The 24560-nt window shown below is 45.2% G+C and overlaps 1 protein-coding gene across 1 annotated transcript in view; it reads left to right on the top strand.

Moving 5' to 3' along the window:
• The window catches only part of LOC135054551 (zinc finger protein 850-like), a 211955-nt gene that overhangs the window by 103332 nt on the left and 84063 nt on the right, over positions 1 to 24560 (top strand). Inside the window, exon 3 of the mRNA XM_063957707.1 lies at positions 1515 to 3917. Within this exon, the coding sequence (XP_063813777.1) occupies positions 1515 to 3917 (2403 nt within the window). The remainder of the gene's footprint in view (positions 1 to 1514; positions 3918 to 24560) is intronic.

The following is a 24560-nucleotide window of genomic DNA, read 5'->3' as shown; positions in this document are numbered from 1 at the left end:
ATCACAGTACAAAGCATACACTACAGTATAACATAAACCAACTAACCAGATAACTATACAGGAAATACAATACTATTAAAGGAAAATACGAGAGAAAGAGAAGAGAGAGAGATGAGAGAGATGGCTCACAGTAAGACAATATGATTACGGAGAAAAACTTACGCACAAGGGGAAACGATCGCAAGCGCCTCTGGACATCCAGCTTCCCGATTATCAGCAATGAGAACCGTTTGAAGAGAAGTGTAAGCTGGATGCCACAGGCCCGTCTTTTATGCTCCACACACAATGCAATCTAATGGTCCCTACAATCTTATCGCCCATTGGACACAGGAATTCGGCTTCGCACTATAACAAAAGGTCATAGGTTGTTTCATACAGGTGGGCTGTGACTGTTTCCAACTGCTCAGGTGGGTGGGAAACTAGGTTTCCCGCCGCATGATTAAGTAAGAACAAATAACAGTAAATGAACATAAACTTCTTATGTTCATAACTATTCGCACGAGCGATTGATCCGCTCCAAACCAACACCGGAATATTGCTATTTAAATACTCTTCCGATGGGTACCAAACACTGCTGTATGACTCCTGTTAGACCCTTCGTACAATACAAAGAGGGATTCCTCCGTTCAGGGACATTCTATATTAACCAAACTTTCAGAATCTATCAAAGGGACCATGATCTATAAACTACATTAATTGTGAAAATATGTAACGCTTGGGTCGCACGCTACGACTACATACTCTTTACCGTAAATACGCATACCGAGTGCGAGCGGGTGCACGCAACAGCGGGTATGCGCTATAACGGGAAAGCGCACGCATGCGCAGCGCGGACCAGTGTGAGGTGCAAATATGGCAGCATGTATAGGGATATTTTTCTGACTTTGACAGACCCTCATAGTGGCTCAAGGAGGCTCATACAATTGTGCTGGAGTTCCATAACAATAAGAGAAAAGACCTGGTAGTCTTGTAAATCTTTAAGGCACATTTAGTTGGGGCTGTCAAAATTTCTTAGCACCGGCACCTACAGGGGACTTGTGCAAGGCTGCAGTTGTCTTCACTCTACAAACACCTCTTGTATTTCACCAATTCTGTAGGCACACAATGTGGAAAGAAAATCCTTCAAGTTATGGTGCAATAATGTGTATAACACAGGTCTTCTTCAGTGAATAATTATTTCACATGCTTCCCCCATATAGAACCTGCTTTGGTACATCTCCTTAGTCATGGAGTTTGAAAGAGAAACATATTATGTTGCCTGAGAATTTTGTTACTTTGAAGAACTCCATGGTATCCCCATATATCCCTCTCTTCTTTGTGTTTATATTTTGCAGAAATAGTTGTGGAATTCACTTCAGACAAGGATGGTAGAGAGGAGATCAGTGATAGACCTTCTGGGGATGTGAACTTTTACCTGTATCTCATGAGGAAGAGGCTATTTCCCCCTAGTTATGGCTGCATTGTAGTTCTTCCAGTAACATAATTTGCTTATATATATACTTTATTCCCTGTAGGTGAATGTAACAGAAGAAATATATGGGCTGAACGTCCCATTGTATCGCGAGATTGTGAAATTGAAGCTAAAGATATCATGCGAGATTCTCTGGAAAACTCTGTGATCCCAACTCTATATCCAGAGCCTCAAAGTGCAGATATATTATCTCTTACCTCTAACCAAGAGGAATGTTCACCTGTTAACTCAGATATTGGTCCGTCCATCACATCTCTTAGGGAAGATACAATATTTCCCAGTACTGTACAGGACAAATGTTTTACACAGAGCACAAAGCTTATTACCCATCAGCCACCTGAGACAGGCGAGAGGCCATTTTCATGCTGTAAGTGTGGAAACTGTTTTTCACAGAAATCACATCTTGTTCTACATGAGAGAAGTCACACCGGTGAGAGGCCATTTTCCTGCTCTGAATGTGGAAAATGTTTTAAACTCAAATCACAGCTTGTTAAACATCAGAGAAGTCACACAGATGAGAGGACATTTCCATGCTCTGAGTGTGGGAAATGTTTTACATGCAAATCACAGCTTGTTATACATGAGAGAAGTCACACAGGTGAGAAACCATTTCCATGTTCTGAGTGTGGGAAATGTTTTACATGCAAATCAACTCTTGTTATACATGAGAGAAGTCACACAGGTGAGAAACCATTTCCATGTTCTGAGTGTGGGAAATGTTTTACATGCAAATCACAGCTTGTTATACATGAGAGAAGTCACACAGGTGAGAAACCATTTCCATGTTCTGAGTGTGGAAAATGTTTTACTTGCAAATCAACTCTTGTTAATCATTATAGAAGTCACACAGGTGAGAGGACATTTCCATGCTCTGAGTGTGGGAAATGTTTTCCATGCAAATCACAGCTTGTTAATCATGAGAGAAGTCACACAGGTGAGAAACCATTTCCATGTTCTGAGTGTGGGAAATGTTTTAATCACAAATCATGTCTTGTTATACATAAAAGAAGTCACACAGGTGAGAAACCATTTCCATGTTCTGAGTGTGGGAAATGTTTTGCACGCAAATCATATCTTGTTATACATGAGAGAAGTCACACAGGTGAGAAACCATTTCCATGTTCTGTGTGTGGGAAATGTTTTACTTTAAAATCAACTCTTGTTATGCATCAGAGAAGTCACACAGGTGAGAAACCATTTCCATGTTCTGAGTGTGGGAAATGTTTTAAACTCAAATCACAGCTTGTTAAACATCAGAGAAGTCACACAGATGAGAGGACATTTCCATGCTCTGAGTGTGGGAAATGTTTTACATGCAAATCACAGCTTGTTATACATGAGAGAAGTCACACAGGTGAGAAACCATTTCCATGTTCTGAGTGTGGGAAATGTTTTACATGCAAATCAACTCTTGTTATACATGAGAGAAGTCACACAGGTGAGAAACCATTTCCATGTTCTGAGTGTGGGAAATGTTTTACATGCAAATCACAGCTTGTTATACATGAGAGAAGTCACACAGGTGAGAAACCATTTCCATGTTCTGAGTGTGGGATATGTTTTACATGCAAATCAACTCTTGTTATACATGAGAGAAGTCACACAGGTGAGAAACCATTTCCATGTTCTGAGTGTGGGAAATGTTTTACATGCAAATCAACTCTTGTTATACATGAGAGAAGTCACACAGGTGAGAAACCATTTCCATGTTCTGAGTGTGGGAAATGTTTTACATGCAAATCACAGCTTGTTATACATGAGAGAAGTCACACAGGTGAGAAACCATTTCCATGTTCTGAGTGTGGAAAATGTTTTACTTGCAAATCAACTCTTGTTAATCATTATAGAAGTCACACAGGTGAGAGGACATTTCCATGCTCTGAGTGTGGGAAATGTTTTCCATGCAAATCACAGCTTGTTAATCATGAGAGAAGTCACACAGGTGAGAAACCATTTCCATGTTCTGAGTGTGGGAAATGTTTTACTTGCAAATCAACTCTTGTTAATCATTATAGAAGTCACACAGGTGAGAAACCATTTCCATGTTCTGAGTGTGGGAAATGTTTTAATCACAAATCAGGTCTTGTTATACATAAAAGAAGTCACACAGGTGAGAAACCATTTCCATGTTCTGAGTGTGGGAAATGTTTTACACGCAAATCATATCTTGTTTTACATGAGAGAAGTCACACAGGTGAGAAACCATTTCCATGTTCTGTGTGTGGGAAATGTTTTACTTTAAAATCAACTCTTGTTATGCATCAGAGAAGTCACACAAGTGAGAAACCATTTCCATGTTCTGAGTGTGGGAAATGTTTTACTCTCAAATTCGATCTTGTTATACATGAAAGAAGTCACACAGGTGAGAAACCATTTCCATGTTCTGAGTGTGGGAAATGTTTTGCACGCAAATCACATCTTGTTAAACATCAGAGAAGTCACACAGGTTAAAAGCCATTTCCCTGCTCTGAGTGTGGGAAATGTTTTGCAGAAAATCAACTCAATATTTCTAGAGAGGATATTCTAGATTTGGCTTTGACATAAATGGACATCAGCAGACGCAGCCTAATTAATAAAGGGAATAGAAAAGTTATAAAGAGTTTAGAAAAATATTTGTTTCATTTATATAAAAAAACAAGCCCTAATTAAAATGTATAAATAGATTTGAGATATATACAAAGATTTAGCAAGCCCATCACACTATGCTCATGTACAATTTTGCCATTATTTTTATGATTGCATTTTTTTCTTGTTTTTATATTTTTATTTATACTTTACAAACAATATAGTACAGGCAATTTGTTACATGTTACTGGCGCTGTGCAAACTCTACGTAGATATAGAAAAAAGGATGAGACTTTGTATCAAACATTAATAAAGTGTAAATGTAATTATTATAAAATGTAATTTCCATAAAAAATCTCAATAAAGTGGAGATGAAATAACACATAAGTTGTGTCTTATTGGTGTTAGTGGTGCCTATATGAAATATATGGAATACCACATGACAGTGTAGATCTACCTGTTGCTAGAACTCCATCGGTGGGATGTGATGGAGTCCAGGATCACTGGAGGTGCAGGATGCTGGATGATCTCAGATGTTTTTGTAAAGGCACAATCACAAGGCGTGGTTTTGCGTTGTGAGGTATTGCCCCTTTAAAAAAAAGATCGTCTGGAATCCCGCACCTCTGGAAATCTCAGACTTCATCACATCCCGCCGCATATGTTCTTTCCAAGGATGGTCTAATAAAAAGGAAACTTCATCCTCCCTGACATTCTGCCGGTAGCCTCTGTAAAGCCAATGTTATGGAGAATATTCCTGGTGTAACAAGATCTGCAATAGCACAAATGATATGGACAGTGCATTCAATGTTCTGTTTAGTGTCATCAAAAATTATATAATAAAATACACAAATATGTCCAGAGTACATTGTTCAAAGATAGAAAATATTGCTATCCCGGACCATGTGCCGACATGCTTCACACTGATGCTCTCTTCCCCAAGATTGCTCTCCTTTAATTGGAGGACTCTGTCTTATTTAGTAAACTCACCAGACTTTGGAGCATCGCTTTTTAATTTATGCAGCTGACAATATCCAACATACAGAGGACATACATTTGTTTTGAGCTGCATCCAAGTCGGTACTCCAGGGTCACGTTATTGCATATGTCACCGCTAAGCACTAAAGAGGCTGCAGAAACTTAGTTTAGCTGTCTGCAATTCTTACTCCGACCTGCTGAATAGCAACACCCCGGAGACCCATCAGGTGTACACAGACACTAAATCACTGTATGATACTTTATGCACAGAGAAAGCCAATACTCCCTGAACTACCAGAAACCCTGATACTTTACATGGGGCAATTAAGCTGGCAAGTTATTAACCTCCGTGGTTCACAGTCCACAACCCCCGCTAATCATCCTGAAAATCACCTGAGACACAGGACAACTGACCTCTGCTCCTGACATTGCTAATTTGTTTTTAGATTATTATACCCCTTTATATAATAATAATAATAATTTTATTTATATAGCGCTCTTTCTCCAATAGGACTCAAGGCGCTTAACAGATACATATCATAATATAGTACAGAAAATAATGAAGTACATTTTCATAAAATACAGAAGCATGAAGATATTAAAAGAGACACTATGGAAATGCTTGAGTAAACAGGAAAGTCTTGAGTCTACTTTTGAAGGATTCTATAGTTGGGGCCTCTCGCACTGTGCGGGGAAGTGAGTTCCATAGAGTCGGTGCCGCATGACTAAAAGCTCTACCCCCAGATGAATTACGGTAAATTCTAGGTACTGCTAAAAGTCCTTCATCTACAGATCGCAGTAATCGAGTGGGGCAGTATGGGGTCAGAAGCTGTTTCAGGTACCTTGGGCCTTGGTCATGTAATGCTTTGAAACTCAGTAAGCCAATCTTGAAGAGGATTCGCCATCTTACAGGCAGCCAGTGAAGGGAGTAGAGGATGGGTGTTATGTGGCTAGAACGGGGCTGGTTGGTTAACAGCCTGGCAGCTGTGTTTTGCACCAGCTGTAAGCGTTGCAATTCTTTTGCTTGTAGACCAAGGTAGAGGGCATTACAGTAGTCTAATCAAGATGATACAAATGCATGTATGACTTTTGGCATATCATCTGAGGGAATTAAGTGCTTATTCTGGCTATGTTCCTCAGGTGAAAGAATGAGGATTTGATTGTGGCTGATATCTTGATGTTTAAGTGTCAAGCCATCATCCAGGACAACGCCAAGATTCCGCACATGATCACTGGTCTGTAATTCTGAATCCCCGAGTTTAAGTCCAGTTGGTTACACTGCTCCCCCTGATAACCCGTCTTTAGGTATGGAATTTATTAGGAAGGTCGGAGCCCTGACATTAACAGAGGACGAACATGACGCCTTAGTAGCCCCCTTTTCAGAACAGGAAATTTGTTCTACTATTAGTTGATTAGCTAACTGTAAAGTCCCAGGTCCTGATGGACTAGGTGCTGAATACTATAAACTGCTGTCCCCTCATCTATTACCGCATCTACTAAAATTATTTAATTCCACATTGTCAGGTGAAAAATCCCCGCCTGACTTTAATCAGGTCAGGATCACTATACTGCTAAAACCAGGGAAAGAACCCACACAAGTCCAATGACTTCCTTATTGAATCTTAAATTAACAAGTATAGCGGCACAGCGTTTACAGGTAATCTTGCCAAAATTACTCCATCTCTTTCAAAAAGGTCGATCATCGGTGCATAATATTCGACAGATAGTGGCGGTGCTGACTCAATCAGCGAATGAACCCTCAGGCACAGGTCCCGGAAGTGATCAAGCCAGTACAGCAGGTGAAACGCATCCTCAGAACTGCAACACTGCCGTGGTCATTCTTCACTAAGGGACCTCTGCTCACTCCTCCAGCATCCTTGTTCAGCTCGCACAGCCTGCAGCATGGGAGTCCTACACAGCTAGTTTCTGGCCGGCACTAAAGGGGAAACCATTCACTGTTTCCAGCATGACCAGTGTTTCCCTAATGCAAGCCTACAATCCCTATTTACACATTGTAGTGCATGCAGGACAGCGTTGCTCAGTTGTTGCCCCAGGTGGGGTCACAACCACAAATGGTGCAGTAATGTACACAGTGTCCATTTACAACTTTGTGTATTGCTGTATGAACCAGCAGCTGGTGAATTTTCATGATGAATTGGGAGTTGTTTTATTTTGTCATTCGTTTTTGATACCTATATGAGAGTCACCTTATTTGCTTCCTCCATAGCGTTTTTTTCTGATGACTTGGAACTCATAATAACTATATAATGCTATCCCTGTGTTGTTGGGTAAAATAAACCAATTGTTGGTGCTTTTTAAAATCTAGGTATCCTTTATACTTATTTTTTCAAATGGACATTGATTCAGGGGTACAATACATCACATCTAAACCCTGTCTAACATGGACAGCAGATCTGTTCTATACTTTCTTCTTGCTATTTCTTGCTGATTTCTATACTGGTAGATTTACAGAAATTACCAATTTCTTGCACCTCTGAGTGCTGGGTGGACTCTCATTTGTGATCCTTGAGTCATCACTCGGTATAATTACTACTATCATACTACACTGTCAATGTCCAATACCGTCCGATCTTGCAAGCTAAGCAGTGGTGGGCTTGGTCAGTACCTGGGGGTAAATTTACTAAGGTGGGAGTTCTATTTAAGATGGGATGTTGCCGATAGCAACCAATCAGATTCTACTTCTCATTTATCTAGACCCTTCTAGAAGATAATACCTGGAATCTGATTGGTTGCTATGGGCAACTTTCCATCTTAAATAGAACTCCCATATTAGTAAATTTATCCCCTGGATGGGTGACCTCCTGGGAATACCAAATGTAGGAATTGGGACATCATTTGACTCTGTGCCCAACACTGACAGCAGATCCACCTTCTATAACTTCCTTCTCTCTATGGTTAATCTCCATATTTGAATCCTCATAATTTGTTATCTTTTCCTCCCGACATCATATGTTTGAATATTGAAGTTTATAGTGGGGTCAAGTAGGAAATGGATCTGGCCTGGGGTCTTTGTGATAAACTTACAAATTTTCTGAAATTGTGTGTACTGTATATGTTAAAAGTGCAAATTAGAAGAATTTGAAATATCTTGAAATAATCACATTGACCCCTCCCGACTTTATAAGTGTTGTGTAATTACACTTTTATTTCTATTCTAGTATATATCGACATGTTCACTATAATAAAAGTTAAATTTTATTGCTATCTTCATCACATTATTTATGTTCTAAAGGGTGCACCCAAAAGGTCTTCTTTTCTTTCCCTATTATCTACATATGAGACCCTCCAGTTTCCCCTCGATCCTAACCAATGACTTACTGATCGCAACCATTTGCAAAGCCTGGCGACATTCTCCAGAATGGGAGTCTCAACACATAATACAATTTTTCTCCCACTCTCTCATAATTGTTAGGCGCTGCAGTCCGTGGTGCCGCTCGGTACGTTTCCTAGCGACGACCGTGGCCGCTACACCTTCCTCCTTGCCCGCCCGGCGCCTAGCATCTAGGGATGCCGTGCATGCTGAGCCGCCGGGTCCCTAGCAACTAGGGCCGCTGTGCGTGCTGAGGCGCCGGGTCCCTAGAAACGCTAGGGCGCCATGCGCTCCGAGCCGCCGAGTCCATAGCAACGGGGATGCCACAGGCGGACCGCGTTCCCCATTGCAGGTATTGATTAATTAAGTGTTCACACATGTTTCTCTGATCGTGCAGCAAGGCAGCTGCACAACATTTTTATTAATTGGGCTCAGTGCTCTTATTGGAGGGTTCCCTGTTAAATGCCTCCTCCGTGCCTCACACAGACGCCGGTGATAGCTTCCTGCATGCTGCTCATGTTTGGTGAACGTCTGTTCCTGGTCTGCTGTGCCCGGTCCTTCCAGTTCTCTGAGTTCCTGAATCTTGGAGTTCGTCACCCGGTCCCAAGGAGTTCTTCTGGTCCTCATTTACTTGTGGGAGTCGATCGAGGTTCTCACTTGGTTTCGTGAGTGGCGGCCCTGCTGCGTGTTTCGGTCTAGGCCGCTTTAGTATTGTTTTCTTGTACTGTATCATTTGCGGAGGTTTCCGCTTCCATAGTCCTCTCCGGAACTCGGCGGTGCCGTGTAGGAGAGTGAACAAGTGGAATATTTTGGTTGTTCTTTTCCCTGGTGGTAAGCCGCGCATACTTTTAGTTTCAGGTTAGCCAGTAGCCCCTGGTCTTGTTGTTTCAGTTAGAGGCCCTTCGTTATCACCCTGTCTCAGTTCACTCTTTGTCTCTCATTAAGACCTGAGGGGGCATCGGAGTTGGGCAGACGTAATCCGCCCTTCAAACGCGGCTGCCATGGGCCCAAGAAACCATAGTCTCGCAACAGTGAACTGACAGCACAGGTAAGACAACGGAGATAGGGTGCCAGGGGCTATTCCCATTCCGTTTCCCTTTCCCAGCATTACGTCCTGGTACTCAGGTCCTACCGTATAAGACCTCCCCTGACCTGAGTATCAGGATTATAACATTATCACCGGCCCAAAACATTAAAAAAAAAAAAGAGGGGTTTAATTTTTTCCATTTTTGTTTTGGTGAGTCTAAAAATTCGGCTTCATGAATCCGGCAGGTTTAGGCCGAATCCCGGTCAGCTTTTGGTTAACCAAATTCAAGAACTAACTCAGATTGTTCAGGACCTTACTCTTCGGGTGAAATCGCAGGAAGATCTTTTGCGAGCCTCCCTGAGTGTGGTCCCAGAACCAAGAATGCATTTACCTGACCGTTTTTTGGTTAACCGAAAAGATTTTTTTAATTTTAAGGAAGCTTGTAAGCTTTATTTTCGTTTAAGGCCTCGTTCCTCTGGTACTGAGTCTCAGCGGGTTGGGATTGTTGTGTCATTGCTCCAGGGTGATCCACAGACCTGGGCGTTTGGGTTAAGAACAGATGATCCTGCTTTGTTATCAGTAGACGCCTTTTTTAAATCTTAAGGCCTGTTATATGATGACCTAGATAGAGAGGCATCAGCTGAGAGTCACCTGCGTGCCCTTAAACAAGGAAAAAATCCAGCAGAGGTGTATTGTACCGAATTTCGCCGTTGGTCAAACGACTGTGGCTGGAATGACCCGGCCCTGCGCAGTCAGTTTCGCCTCGGTTTGTCTGAACTTATTAAAGACAGTCTCCTTCAGTACCCCGCTCCTGAGACTCTCGACAAACTCATGGAGCTTGCTATTAAAATAGATTGTCGTCTCCGAGAGCGGAGGGCTGAAAGAGGAACAACTTTTAGGCCTAATCCTTGTGTTTATACCTTTCCTGAGGACGTCAAGGAGCCCATGCAGATGGGTCTCTCCCGGCTGTCCCCAGAGGAAAGAACCAGAAGATTAAGTTCTGGTCTTTGTTTGTATTGTGGTGGTAAGGGACATATTGCTCTCAACTGCCCAAACAAGTCGGGAAACGCTCTGACCAAGTGAATTGTGAGGGGGTTCACTTGGGTCTGCAGCTAATCTTCTCTAATGATTCTCTATTAGTTCCTGTTAAGATTTCCTTTGGCAGCCTCAGTTCATTGGTGTCGGTCTTCGTCGACAGTGGAGCTGCAGGAAATTTTATGTACTTAGCTTGGGCTAAGGCTTTAGGCATTCCACAGATACCATTAGATAAACGTATCACCATGCACGGCTTGGATGGGGGTCCGCTTTCCAATGAGATAATTACTCACCGCACACCTCCAGTATTGCTGACAGTGGGGGCCTTACATTCAGAAGACATAGAATTTTACCTTACACATTGTCCGGCAGTTCCTGTAGTTTTGGGTCACCCCTGGCTTGCCTTTCATAATCCCACCATTGATTGGCGGTCTGGGGAGATTTCCCAATGGGGTCCTTTTTGTGTTAAGGAATGTATTTCCCATCCAGTCTGGGTTGCGGCAGTCGTCCCAGAACTTATTCCTGTGGAATATCAGGATTTTGCCGGTGTTCTCCAAAGGCAATGCGGACATTCTGCCTCCCCATCGGTCCTATGACTGTGCGATAGAGTTAGTTCCAGGTTCCACTTTACCTAAGGGGAGATTATATGCCCTGTCCAGGCCAGAAACCATGGCCATGGATAATTACATTCAGGAGAGCCTGAAAAATAGCTTTATTAGGCCTTCGAAATCTCCATTGCTGAGAAAAAAGATGGGTCGCTCAGACCATGTATTGATTTTCGGGCTCTGAATAAAATTTCTGTTAAGAACACCTATCCTTTGCCATTGATTTCAGTGCTTTTTGATCAGTTATGCTCCGCCGTGATCTTCTCAAAAATCGATCTTAGGGGAGCTTACAACCTCATCCGAATAAGATCTGAGGATGAGTGGAAGACGGCTTTCAGCACTCACTCGGGTCACTATGAATACCTGGTGATGCCGTTTGGGCTGTCAAATGCTTCTGCGGTATTTCAAGACCTCATCAACGATGTTCTCCGTGACTTCCTTGGGAAGTTCATAGTCGTTTATTTAGACGACATTTTGATATACTCTGAGTCTATGGAACAACATATTACCCAGGTACGTCTGGTTCTTCAAAAACTACGGGAGAATCCTTTATACGCTAAGCTTGAGAAATGTGATTTTCACATCACAGAAGTGTCCTTCTTGGGGTACATTATTTCTCCCCAGGGATTTTTCATGGAACCTAAAAAACTCCAGGCCATCCTTAATTGGGCGCAACCCACTAATTTAATAGCAATTCAGCGCTTTTTAGGGTTTGCAAATTATTATAGGGGATTCATTCATACCTTTTCTGATCTGGTCGCTCCTATAGTAGCAATGACTAAAAAAGGAGCGGATCCTTCCAATTGGTCGCCTGAAGCTGAGTCTGCCTTTCGGGCCTTGAAGCAGGCCTTTGTCTCGGCTCCTGCCCTCAGACACCCTAATCCGTAGCTCCCCTTTATTGTTGAGGTTGATGCCTCAGAGGTTGGAGTGGGGGCTATCCTTTCTCAGGAAGAGTCGGAGTCTCAGGAATTACATCCTTGTGCCTTCATGTCCAGGAAATTCTCCTCCGCAGAATCAAACTATGACGTCGGTAATCGAGAATTGCTGGAAGTAAAATGGGCTTTCGAGGAGTGGAGGCATTGGCTGGAGGGAGCTAGGCATACTATTACAATATTTACTGACCATAAGAACCTGCAATATGTTGAGTCAGCTAAACGGCTTAATGCTCGGCAGGCACGTTGGGCATTGTTTTTTACTCGTTTCAGGTTTATTATCACCTTCAGCCCTGGTTCCAAGAATATGAAAGCTGATGCCCTGTCACGTTGCTTTCTTCTGGTTCACAATAGCAATCCTGTTACTACCCCCATAGTTCCATCTTCAGTCATCCGGGCAGGCCTCACACAGGATTTATTTACTCAGTTAAACCAGCTTCAACAGCAGGCTCCTAGAATTACTCCTGCTGGTCATCTTTTTGTCCGTGAATTTTTGAGAGGCACTGTTTTAGCTGAGTTTCATGACAACAAAGTCTCCGGTCATCCAGGTATCACTAAGACCTTGGAGTTAGTCTTTCGCTCGGTGTGGTGGCCTAGTCTTTCTAAAGATGTAAGGGAATTTGTCCATTCCTGTCAGGTTTATGCACAGCATAAGGTCCCTCGTTCGTTGCCGATTGGGCAACTCATACCTTTAGCCGTTCATCTCAGGCCGTGGTCTCATATATCCATGGATTTCGTGGTGGACCTTCCCCTTTCAGCCGGATTTCGAGTCATTTGGGTGGTAGTGGACCGTTTTAGTAAAATGGCTCATTTCATTGCTCTTCCCCGATTACCCTCTGCTCAAGGGTTGGCAGTTTTGTTCCTCCGCCATATGTTCGGGCTCTATGGTTTGCCCACTGACATTGTCTCTGATCGGGGTCCGCAATTCATCGCACGATTCTGGAAACATTTCTGTGACTCATTGAATATGAAACTGTCTTTAACATCTGGTTATCATCCACAGTCTAACGGGCAAACCGAACGAGTCAACCAGTCATTAAAACAATATTTACGCTTGTATTCGGCCAAACTCCAGAATGATTGGTCTGAATTTCTTCCTTTAGCCGAATTTGCTTATAATAACTCTTGTCATTCTTCCACCAAGGAGTCCCCATTCTTTTCAGTCTTTGGTTTTCATCCTAGAGCCAACTCTTTTTTTCCATCATTTTCAAGTATCCTCATTGACCTTAACCTCCCATCTCAGAACAATTTGGAGAAAAGTGCACCTTGCCCTGAGAAAAGCTCCCTTCCGAGAAAATACATTTTTTGATAGGCTCTGACGTCCTTGCACTTTTAAGGTGGGAGATAAGGTGTGGTTGTCAACTCGCAACATCAAGCTCCGACAACCCTCGGCTAGATTGGGACCCAAATTTATTGGACCGTTCCTTATCATTAAGAAGGTCAACCCAGTTGCCTTTCGGCTACGCTTGCCAAGATCTCTCAGAATTGGAAATACTTTTCACTGTTCCCTTTTGAAACAGTATTTTTCTTCCAGGAGATTTCCTCGGAGGACTTCCCAGGGTAGTTCTCCGGTGGATGTTCAGGGGCAACAGGAGTTCTTGGTAGAGAAGGTTTTAGATTCAAAAGTTTCCCGGGGCCGGCTTTATTTTTTGTTTCACTGGAAAGGCTATGGTCCGGAGGAAAGGTCTTGGGTCCTGGATAAGGATCTACATGCCCCTAAACTCAAGAGATTATTCTCTCAGGAATTTCCTCAGAAACCTGGCTTTAGGGGTTCTTTAACCCCTACTCAAGGGGGTGGGGACTGTTAGGCACCACGGTCCGTGGCGCCGCTCGGTCCGTTTCCGAGCGACGACCGTGGCTGCTACACCTTACTCCTTGCCCGCCCGGCGCCTAGCAACTAGGGACTCCGTGCGTGCTGAGCCACCGGGTCCCTAGCAACTAAGAACGCTGTGCGCGCTGAGCCGCCGGGTCCCTTGCAACGCTAGGACGCCGAGCCGCCGGGTCCATAGCAACGGGGACGCCACAGGCGGACCGTGTTCCCCGTTGCAGGTATTGATTAATTAAGTGTTCACACATGTTTCTCTGGTTGTGCAGCAAGGGAGCTGCACGACATTTTTTGTAATTGGGCTCTGTGCTCTTATTGGAGGGTTCCCTGTTAAATGCCTCCTCAGTGCCTCACACAGACGCCGGTGATAGCTTCCTGCATGCTGCTCATGTTTGGTGAACGTCTGTTCCTGGTCTGCTGTGCCCGGTCCCTCCAGTTCTCTGTGTTCCTGAATCTTGGAGTTCGTCACCCGCTCCCAAGGATTTCCTCTGGTTCTCAATTACTTGTGGCACTCACTTGGTTTCGTGAGTGGCGGCCCTGCCGCGTGTTTCGGTCTAGGCCGCTTTAGTATTGTTTTCTTGTACTGGAGCATTTGCGGAGGTTTCCGCTTCCATAGTCCTCTCCGGAACTCGGCGGTGCCGTGTAGGAGAGTGGACAAGTGGAATATTTTGGTTGTTCTTTTCCCTGGTGGTAACCCGCGCATACTTTTAGTTTCAGGTTAGCCAGTAGCCCCTGGCCTTGTTGTTTCAGTTAGAGGGCCCCTTGTTATCACCCTGTCTCAGTTCACTCTTTGTCTCTCATTAAGACTTGAGGGGGCATCGGAGTTGGGCAGACGTAATCCGCCCTTCAAACGCGGCTGCCATGGGCCCAAGAAACCATAGTCTCGCAAGAGTGAACTGACAGCACGGGTAAGACAACGGAGATAGGGTGCCAGGGGCTATTCCCATTCCATTTCCCTTTCCCAGCATTACGTCCTGGTACTCAGGTCCCACCGTATAAGACCTCCCCTGACCCGAGTATCAGGATCATAACAATAATGGGGGTAATTCTGACGCTCGCTAGTGTTTTTTACATCGCTACAATTAGGTCAGAACTGAACATGCGTATGCACCGCAATGCGCAGGTGCGTTGCATGGATACAAAGCGGATCATTGCTGTGTGATGGGTTTTATGAAGAATCCATTAGCACGGCCGATCGCAAGGTGATTGACAGGAAGAAGGCGCTTGTGGGTGGCAACTGACCGTTTTCTGGGAGTGGTTGGAAAACCGCAGGCATGTCCAAGTGTTTGCAGGGCGGGTGTCTGACATCAGTTTCGGCCCCGGACAGGTTGAAGTGATCACAGCGGCTGAGTAAGTCCTGGGCAACTCACAAAGATTTTTGTACCGCTCGGCTGCACATGCGATCGCACACTTGCACAGCTAAAATACACTCCCTGGTGGGCGGCAACTATGCAAACGCACGACTGCAAGAAACAGCTAGTGATCAGGTCTGAATGACCCCAATGTCAGTGTTTGCAATTCTTCAGCCCACGGCTCTGCTCTAGACAACGCCTGGGAAAGGGGTGGACTTGGTTTATACTATTTCATATTTTGGAGGAGACCTTCTTGAAAATATTACCCTTCATCAATTGCGTGAAAAATACCCAAATCTCTCTGTCCCACTATTTGTATACTACCAAACACGTAGTTATGCTTCTAGTTTACCTTCCCCGAAATGGCGTCTACTGATGGGTGTTTCCTCAGATTCCAAGTGTTTTATATGTGCTGCACCAGACGCGGATTTGTACCATTGTATCTGGAGCTGCCCTGAGCTCAATAAATATTGGATAACAATATGTAAATACATAAAAGATGCCTATACATCTCTCCATCACTCCCACTCCGGAGTGGGCTCTTTGGGATATATACACATCCCCAGTGCAAAACAGACCATCGGTAGGGCAATAAATATAAACAATACTATCTCAATGGATCTCATCCGATACATTGACATTTTCCCTGTACTTACCTCGGGTTACATACATATTCCAAATGGATTGGCTTGATAAAGAAGCCTTAATAAAGAAAAGACTGAAGAATTATTTGATATTTGGTTGCCCCATGATAAATCGTTTTCTCCGGCAGGGTCCACAGGATAACAATGGGATATGATGGAGCGACCGCGGATTGGCACCAATCGATCAAAGCTTTCTGGCCTCCCAGGATGCAATGGGCCCGTCCATATATCCCCGCCTACTGACTCAGGCATATCAGTTTTTTGTTTGGTGCGGCAGGAGCCAGACCATGGTCAGAGGGCTGCTATTTTTTTAGCAGCCATAAGCTTTCTTCTTTTATTTTTAGAGTCCTACTAGTGTCTTATACGTGTATTAGAAAGAGTCACTCCAACAACTCTCTGCCGGGTCGTGACAATGCTTACCCACAAGTACAGTGCTGTTCCGGTGAGCATCTGTGTCGGATATACTAGCAGGTCCAGCAGACGTTACCAGGCTGTGGCCAGAACGCGGGGAGAAGGTAAGGCATCGGTTCTGCTTACCTAGATGGAATACAGACACAGCCACACTGTTTTGGGAGGAGACTACCAATCAGTAGCTGACGAGGCTGCCACCGCAGGTGCACCAGCGCTAGGCTTTATGGATCATAGGCTCCAGGAATAGCATGAGGCCATGATCCCTAGGGTTGATGTCCGCAGGGGGAGTCGGAAGCTCTCCTAGTCGCCCCTCCCCCCGGTTCATGACCAGTTTCCTCCGAGTCTCCCACCATGAACTGTTTCCACGTATCCATCCTAGACGCTGTGCATGAGGGGATCAGGTCGCAGCATAGGCGGCTCTATGACCAATGTGTCTGTGTTCGCTATAGGTTCATGGAGCGGCAGTGTACACTAGTAACGTCTGGATCCACTCAGCGTTTGCTAACGTATTGATCGATCCCGTATCCCACTCTACTGAGTACGGGTTATACACTACTACATCTCTACCTTTTTGAGTATGAATAGTTAGATAAGTGCCTATTGCATATGAGTCTGTATACATTTACTGTTCTTTCCCATTGCGTCTGAATATGTTTAAACATGATCAGTAATATGTTCTACTACATACTTAAAAATGTGTTTGTAGTTGATGATGTGCTCATATTGCTAATGTATAACGTGCAGACAAACAATTTGGAAGCTGCTCAATCATACCTGGAGATAATTATATATCAGGTGCTGGAAGGGGGAGGGGTCATAGACAGACAAACAAAGAGGAAGGGGGGTGCAAATCCCCACCCCCAAATTCCCTTCCGCACACTGAAAATTACCTGTAACCATCCCTGAATCTATCTGGTAATAAAATTCAGAGAATTTGTCACAAATGTTTGCAAACACATGTTTAAGCTGCTGGCCACTTCACGGCTTCTCTGATACAGCAGTCCTAACTACTTAATAGCAGTGCCCACATTGGGCCATGTAATTTGTCACAGTACGCCTCATGATAAAGGTCAATACTAAAACATTTCCAGACAGAGAGCTAACTTACCAGGGAGCCACCCCCAGGATCTCCCATTGGCACTACAAGGAACAGCATGCCTTCCAAATGCTGCTCCCATTCAATGCCTCATGCACAAAAGCAGACAAACAATTTGGAAGCTGCTCAATCATACCTGGAGATAATTATATATCAGGTGCTGGAAGGGGGAGGGGTCATAGACAGACAAACAAAGAGGAAGGGGGGTGCAAATCCCCACCCCCAAATTCCCTTCCGCACACTGAAAATTACCTGTAACCATCCCTGAATCTATCTGGTAATAAAATTCAGAGAATTTGTCACAAATGTTTGCAAACACATGTTTTTTCAGTGTGCGGAAGGGAATTTGGGGGTGGGGATTTGCACCCCCCTTCCTCTTTGTTTGTCTAATGTATAACGTGACTGACTGCTAGTGTGATTGCTGATTTTACTATATGTTTGTCAGTTGTTTTTTCTGATACTCAATGCTGGTGCATGGGTAGGGTCAGACTATGTCACTTTAGAAAGTTTAAAGTGATTACAGTCACAAATTGTGTAGTACACTGTGAAAGCGCTGATTATTTATCATGTCTAAGAGCGGCAAAGGAGATGAAGGTACACTCACAGCAACACCAACACTCATATCATGTTTGTCTTGCAAAACTGTATTATCCTCTCAGGATCTGGTTCAGGATGGTTTGTGTACAAATTGTTTTAGTTTTCAGCAAAATACAAGGCAGATCCCTGTACAATGTCAGGTACAGATGGATCCACCTTGGTCTGTGTTTGCACAGACCTTGTCCAGTATAGCTGAATGGATAATTTATACAGCTTCTGTAGCAGGAATGGGTTACACTATTAACCCTTACATGCAGCTACTTACCTATGGTATATCATTTCCCCAAGAAGCTTTTCAAATGAAACAAGCTGATAAACCAATGGTAAGTAAATCTTCACCTTCACAGGCTACACATGAGGATTCATCGGAAGATGAAAGCTCAATTAATTCTACTCTGGCATATGAAGAGGAAGAAGAAGGTCTCAGCTCAGTGGATATAGCCAAGTTAATTAGAGCAATGAAAGCCATTCTATCCTTAGAGGATTCAGCAGAGCCTGTGTTAAAAAACCAAGGCACCTGTGTTTAAACATCCCAAGACAGTTAAGACTGAGTATCCAGCAGAGGCGTCGGAACTGGGGGGGCAAGGGGGCAGCTCGCCCCCCCCCAAACATAGAGAGGCGCCGATCATTTACAGGAGGAGCGATGTGCGGTCAGGTGAAAGACTGCACATAACATCCTCCGCTCAGCGCTACCCGCCCCGCAAGGTCTGCAAAGCAGGGAGGCGCTGTCCCTGCTCTGCTACCTCGCTGATATGCAGTGTTGCTGCCTGAGCTGTCACACTGACAGCGCGCTGGCAGCATGAGCAGAAGCTCTTCACATTCTGGTCTCCTCCCCGCTGCACCAGCCAAAACAGTCAGGCAGCAGTGTCGCCCCTCCCTCCAGTCCTCCCTCCCCTCCCCACTGAAGACACAGCAGTCTTCAGCATCACTCACCCCTCCCCTGCTATCAGCGGTGGGTTCACGTACGGGACAGCAATGCACAGACAGGAAGTCATGTGATGTACACCTGACTGGAGGAGCCAGCAGCCACATGATGAGGAGCAGCCCTGTTAGTGCACTATCAGCCAGCCACACAGAGGTACAAAGACTCTGCAGAGGCTCAGGTACTGTAGTGCTGCCTCAGATAATTAAGGGGAGAGAGGGGAGGAGAGAAACTTATCACATTAATGTGTGTTGGGGAGGGGGGGTCATAATGATGTGTGCTGGGGAGGGGGGTCATAATAATGTGTGCTGGGGAGGGGGGGGGGTCATAATGATGTGTGCTGGGGAGGGGGGTCATAATAATGTGTGCTGGGCAGGGGGGGTCATAATGATGTGTGCTGGGGAGGGGGGTCATAATAATGTGTGCTGGGGAGGGGGGGGTCATAATGATGTGTGCTGGGGAGGGGGGTCATAATAATGTGTGCTGGGGAGGGGGGGTCATAATGATGTGTGCTGGGGAGGGGGTCATAATAATGTGTGCTGGGGAGGGGGGGGTCATAATGATGTGTGCTGGGGAGGGGGGTCATAATAATGTGTGCTGGGGAGGGGGGGGTCATAATGATGTGTGCTGGGGAGGGGGGTCATAATAATGTGTGCTGGGGAGGGTGGGGGGTCATAATAATGTGTGCTGGGGAGGGGGGGGGGTCATAATAATGTGTGCTGAGGAGGGGGGTCATAATAATGTGTGCTGGGGAGGTGGGGGGGTCATAATAATGTGTGCTGGGGAGGGGGGTCATAATAATGTGTGTTGGGGAGGGGGGGTCATAATGATGTGTGCTGGGGAGGGGGGTCATAATAATGTGTGCTGGGGAAAGGGGGTGTTATAATAATGTGTGCTCGAGAGGGGGGTCATAATAATGTGTGCTGGGGAGGAGAGGGGGTGTCATAATGTGTGCTGGGGAGGAGGGTAGTGTGATATTAATGTGTGCTGGGGAGGGGGGGTAGTGTCATATTAATGTGTTCTGGGGAGGGGGGGTAGTGTGATATTAATGTGTGCGATGGAGGGGGATAGTGTCATATAAATTTGTGTTGGGGAGGGGGTAGTGTCATATTAATGTGTGCTAGGGAGGAGGGTTGTGTCATATTAATGCGTGCCGGGGAGGGGGGGTCACATTGCTAATTGCTAATGAACAAAAGAAACTGGGTCACCGCGCATATGTAATATGCATATGTAACAGAAACCTAATGCATCATCTTTCTATTCCACGGAACCTTCCAACAACAATTAACCAATAGAAAAAAAGGAGTACTAGAAAATTGCGCAATCATCTCTTACCACACGTTCTCACTTATTAAAATGCATAGAAAAAACATGTAATCACTCTTGTAAATATGTTGTAATTTCCTCATATTGTCTGTAAGGTCATAGGATATTGCCAATATAGGGGGTCATTCCGACCTGATGGCACACTGCAGTTTTTCGCAGCGCAGCGTTCAGGTCACTACTGCACATGTGTATACACCGCATGCGCAGGTGCTTTGTACGGGTACAAAGAGGATCGTTGCTGAGCGATGGATTTAACAAAGATTCCATTCGCACAGCCAATTGCAAGGAGATTGACAGGAAGAAGGTGTTTGTGGGTGGCAACTGACCATTTTCTGGGAGTGGTAGGGAAAACGCAGGAGTGTCCAAGCGTTTGCAGGGCGGGTGTCTGACGTAAATTCCAGGACCAGACAGACTGAAGTGATCGCAGCGGCTGAGTAAGTTTTGACCTACTCAGAAACTGCATAAAATGTGTTTGCAGAGCTCGGCTGCACAGTCGTTCGCACACTTGCAAAGCGAAAATACACTTACCTGTGGGCGGCGACTATGCGTTTGCACGGCTGCTATAAACAGCTAGCGAGCAATCAACTCGGAATGACCCCCATAGAGAGATCCTTCAATCCCTTATGTTGTGCAATTCATAAGGTGAATTCCCATTTCCACAAAATATAGTGATTCTCGTAAAAGAGAAAGAAGGACCAGCAGTGTAGATAACTCAAGATAATTGGCTCCAGTGTCTGAATGCGCTTTGTGTTCCAGCGTGCGGTGCACCTATGTGCGCATAACTGGAAGTTAAGTCTTTCCAGGTTCCTTATCATACCAATGGAAAGACTTGACTTCCGGTTATACGCACATAGGTGGAACGCATGCGGGAACGCAAAACGCATTCAGACACCAGAGGCGATCGGACATTCTGCATTGCTGAACACTTTATAATGTTTAAGTGTGGGCACCTGCTCCTCATTAGAAAAGGTATAAAACCTCGATCAATGTCACTAGCCACCAGACGCTTCTGAGGAAGAACCGCAAGGTTTGAAACGCATTAAGCGTGAGTGGCTTCTAACACTGACCAACTGAGTTATACTACCCTGAGCTTGGATACCACGTTTGGGTTGCTGGAGTGTCCGGGTTCCTTTTTTTCCTACCGATTACCATTAGGTCCAGTTGGGTTATGAGATGAACCATCGCCAGGCGGGTGTTTTTTACATGCTTGTGTATAATATATGAAATGTGAGTGCTATGTACATTAAATTTGTCCAATTACCTTTTAGTTATCTGCACTGCTGGTCTTTTTTTTCCTGTTGTGGAAACTTGTGGAAACCGGAATTCACCTTATGAATTGCAAAACTCATTTTATGGACATTTAAGGATCTCTTTATATTGGCAATATCCTATGAACTTACAGACAATGGGGGTCATTCCGACCCAACCGCACGCTGAGCTTCTTTGCAGCTGTGCGATCGGGTCGGAAATGCGCCTTCAACAAAGAAAGCTGTCTCAGCGGTGACCGCAAGAAGAATGACAGGAGGAAGGCAGATCCATCAACGCACCATTTTCGGGGCGTGGAGAGCCGAACGCAGGTGTGTCAAGGCATTTGGAGGGCGGATGTCTGACGTCAATTCCGGGTCCTGCAACGCTTAAGTGATCACACAGGGTAAGTTAGTCTTACCCTAGTCTAGTTCTGCACAAAACTTTTCTTGCATAGCAGGGCTGCTCAAGCAATCGCAGCCTTGCTATGCAAAAATCCACTCCCCCCATAGGCGGTGTCTACTTGATCGCACGGGCAGCAAAAAGTTGCAGCATGCGATCAGGTCAGACGTTCCGCTAGACATTCACGGCGCGCTGTGAGGAAGTCTGCCGGCAGACATCACCATCTCCCCCAGAGAAGGACGATCACCATCAAGGGACATCCGGGCATTCGGAACGCACCACGGAGGAGGTAAGGAATTCATCCCCACCCCACTCTATACGGAGCAGCTATACGGGTACAGTATACCCACACATACCAATTGCCACACAGGACTTTTGCCTAATTAAGGACGCGGTTTATACATGGGCTAATCCCACACATTGGGTAATCTAGGGACATCACCTAAGCGGTTCAGTAAAGCTTTACCTATTACAATGGCAGATGGGAGTAAGACGCAGCATAGCGCTTCACACTGCCATTCACATAGGTTGTTTCAATATGTTTGTGCTCTGTCTTTGTCTCTGATAATATATGTTTGTTTGTCAAGTGTACCGGTACTAGGATTGTACACTATCATTCATATTCCCTATATACTTATATAGGAACCACCCATTCATATATCACTTCCATAGCCCCCCATGGCCATTCCAGTAGAATGGGCACATGCTACGGGTACATGAGTACTTTATATTTTATTCCTGTTTGGTAGTGCGCAGGGAGCAACCACCAATTTTTTCCTCCCTCTAACTCCCCTGTCAGCATCCCTGCCCTCACCCTCCCTCTAACTCCACTGTCAGAGCACCCGCCCTCACCCTACCTGTAACTCCCCTCCCCCCAGTGCCCCTTCCCTCACCCTCCCTGTAACTCCCCCCTCCGTGCTCCTCACACTCCTTCTAGCTCCCTTTAAGCATCCCTGCCCTCAGCCTCTCTGTAACTCCCCCTCAGCATTTCTGCCCTCAGCCTCTCTGTAACTCCCCCTCAGCATTCCTGCCCTCGCCCTCCCTGTAACTCCCCCTCAGCATTCCTGCCCTCGCCCTCCCTGTAACTCCCCCTCAGCATCCCTGCCCTCACCCTCCCTGTAACTCCCACGGCCACTACAATCAGTCACCTCGACGCCAGCACTGCACTGGTCACTGCTAGTGGTTGATCTACTCTCCCCGCTACATGGGGCATATGGTGGGAAACTAGAGGGATATGGGAGAACTGAAGTGACATCATACAATCAGACATTCTGGTCTCTAATTACAGATGTTGCCATGATGCATATGCATGGGCATATGCATCGCAGTAAGGTGCAGCGTACGCTGTGCTGCAACTAATCACAGCTGGTGATTGCACCATTGAAGACTATGGCGTGCAACCCATAGATGCGGGAACACTAGCCACGGCATCCATGTCGTTATGATGAGCGTGGTTACATCTGTACATGAGGCAGCCAAAAAAATTGTATGCTTTTCTGGGTGTGGGAATTTAGTGTGGATCTGGCCTTCTCAATGTATTTTATATGGATCTGGCCTTTAGCGATTAAGCAATGTAGGGGCGCCAAAATGAGATTATATCTTGCCCTCCCAACCTAAAAACGTTCTGACGCCCCTGGTTTCCAGGGTCAGATCAGCTGACGGAAATCATGGAAGAGGCTTGGGCTGCGCCCAATAAGAAATTTAGGATTCCAAAAAAATGGGATTCCAATTATCCTAAAGTAGATGCACACGTGATTCGATTAGTGTGAAAGTCTATATTGCCTTTGCCTTCAACATCATTAAATTATGTCATGGATAGGAGGGTGGATGGTTTTCTAAAAACCCTATTTTCCCTGTCCGGGGCAGTCATAAGGCCAGCCATGGCTACAGCTTGGATGGCAAAGGCAGTGGCTGCCTGGGCTGATACATTTGAGGGGGGTTTTCAGTAGCTTCTAGAGAGCAGAAATCCCATATAGCTCATATAAAACAGGCTGCAATGTTCTTGGAAGAAGCAGCATTAGATATGGGTACTATCACCTCCAGGCCATCAGCTTCAACAATAGCTGCTCGCAGAGCACTTTGGTAACGTATGTGGAAAGCGGATTCAGAATCTAAGAAGGTTTTGGAATCTTTGCCTTTTTCTGGAAATGTTCTTTTTGGTAAAGAATTGCCAGATATTCTGGAGTCAGAAGCAGACTCCAAAAAGGTCAAGTTCCCTTCCACATACAGCTACAAACCTAAAGTTCTGGTTTTCCGTCCCTTTCGGTCTCAAGGAAAAGTTAAGGGAAAAAGTGATCGCAAGCCCCAATACAGTCTGGTAAGACTAAAAACATTGGGCTAACAGAGGGCCGGCTTCCAAATCAGAAAATATTCCATCAGCCTGATGGTGCGGGCCTCCACCTGGGGGACCCCAGGGTAGGGGGTTGACTTCTTCAGTTTGCACAGATGCCTGGGTGCAGGAAGCGGTATCTCTAGGTTATGCTTTTCCCTTCAAGAATGTCACGCTCGGCTGGAAATGAGAATCCGGCAACTGAGGTTTGCCTGAGGAAGCAGACACTGGCGAGGGAAGAAGACGAGGTGGAGGCTACCGAGATATGAGAGTCACTGAAAATAATGAACTGCGGGTGATAATCTGTGACTTGGAAAACTGAAGACTGTGAGCTGTGGCTTGAATAACAAGGCTGAGGAGCACTGAAGATGAAGGACTGTGAATGGTGAGCTGTGGCTTGGATAATGAGGCTGAAGAACACTTGAAGATAATGAACTGTGGTTTGAAAGACGAGGATGAAGTACACTGAA

The sequence above is a fragment of the Pseudophryne corroboree genome, chromosome 3, assembly GCF_028390025.1.
Source record: "Pseudophryne corroboree isolate aPseCor3 chromosome 3, aPseCor3.hap2, whole genome shotgun sequence".
In the NCBI taxonomy this organism is placed as follows: Eukaryota; Metazoa; Chordata; class Amphibia; order Anura; family Myobatrachidae; genus Pseudophryne; species Pseudophryne corroboree.
This window is presented reverse-complemented; position numbering and strand designations above follow the sequence as displayed.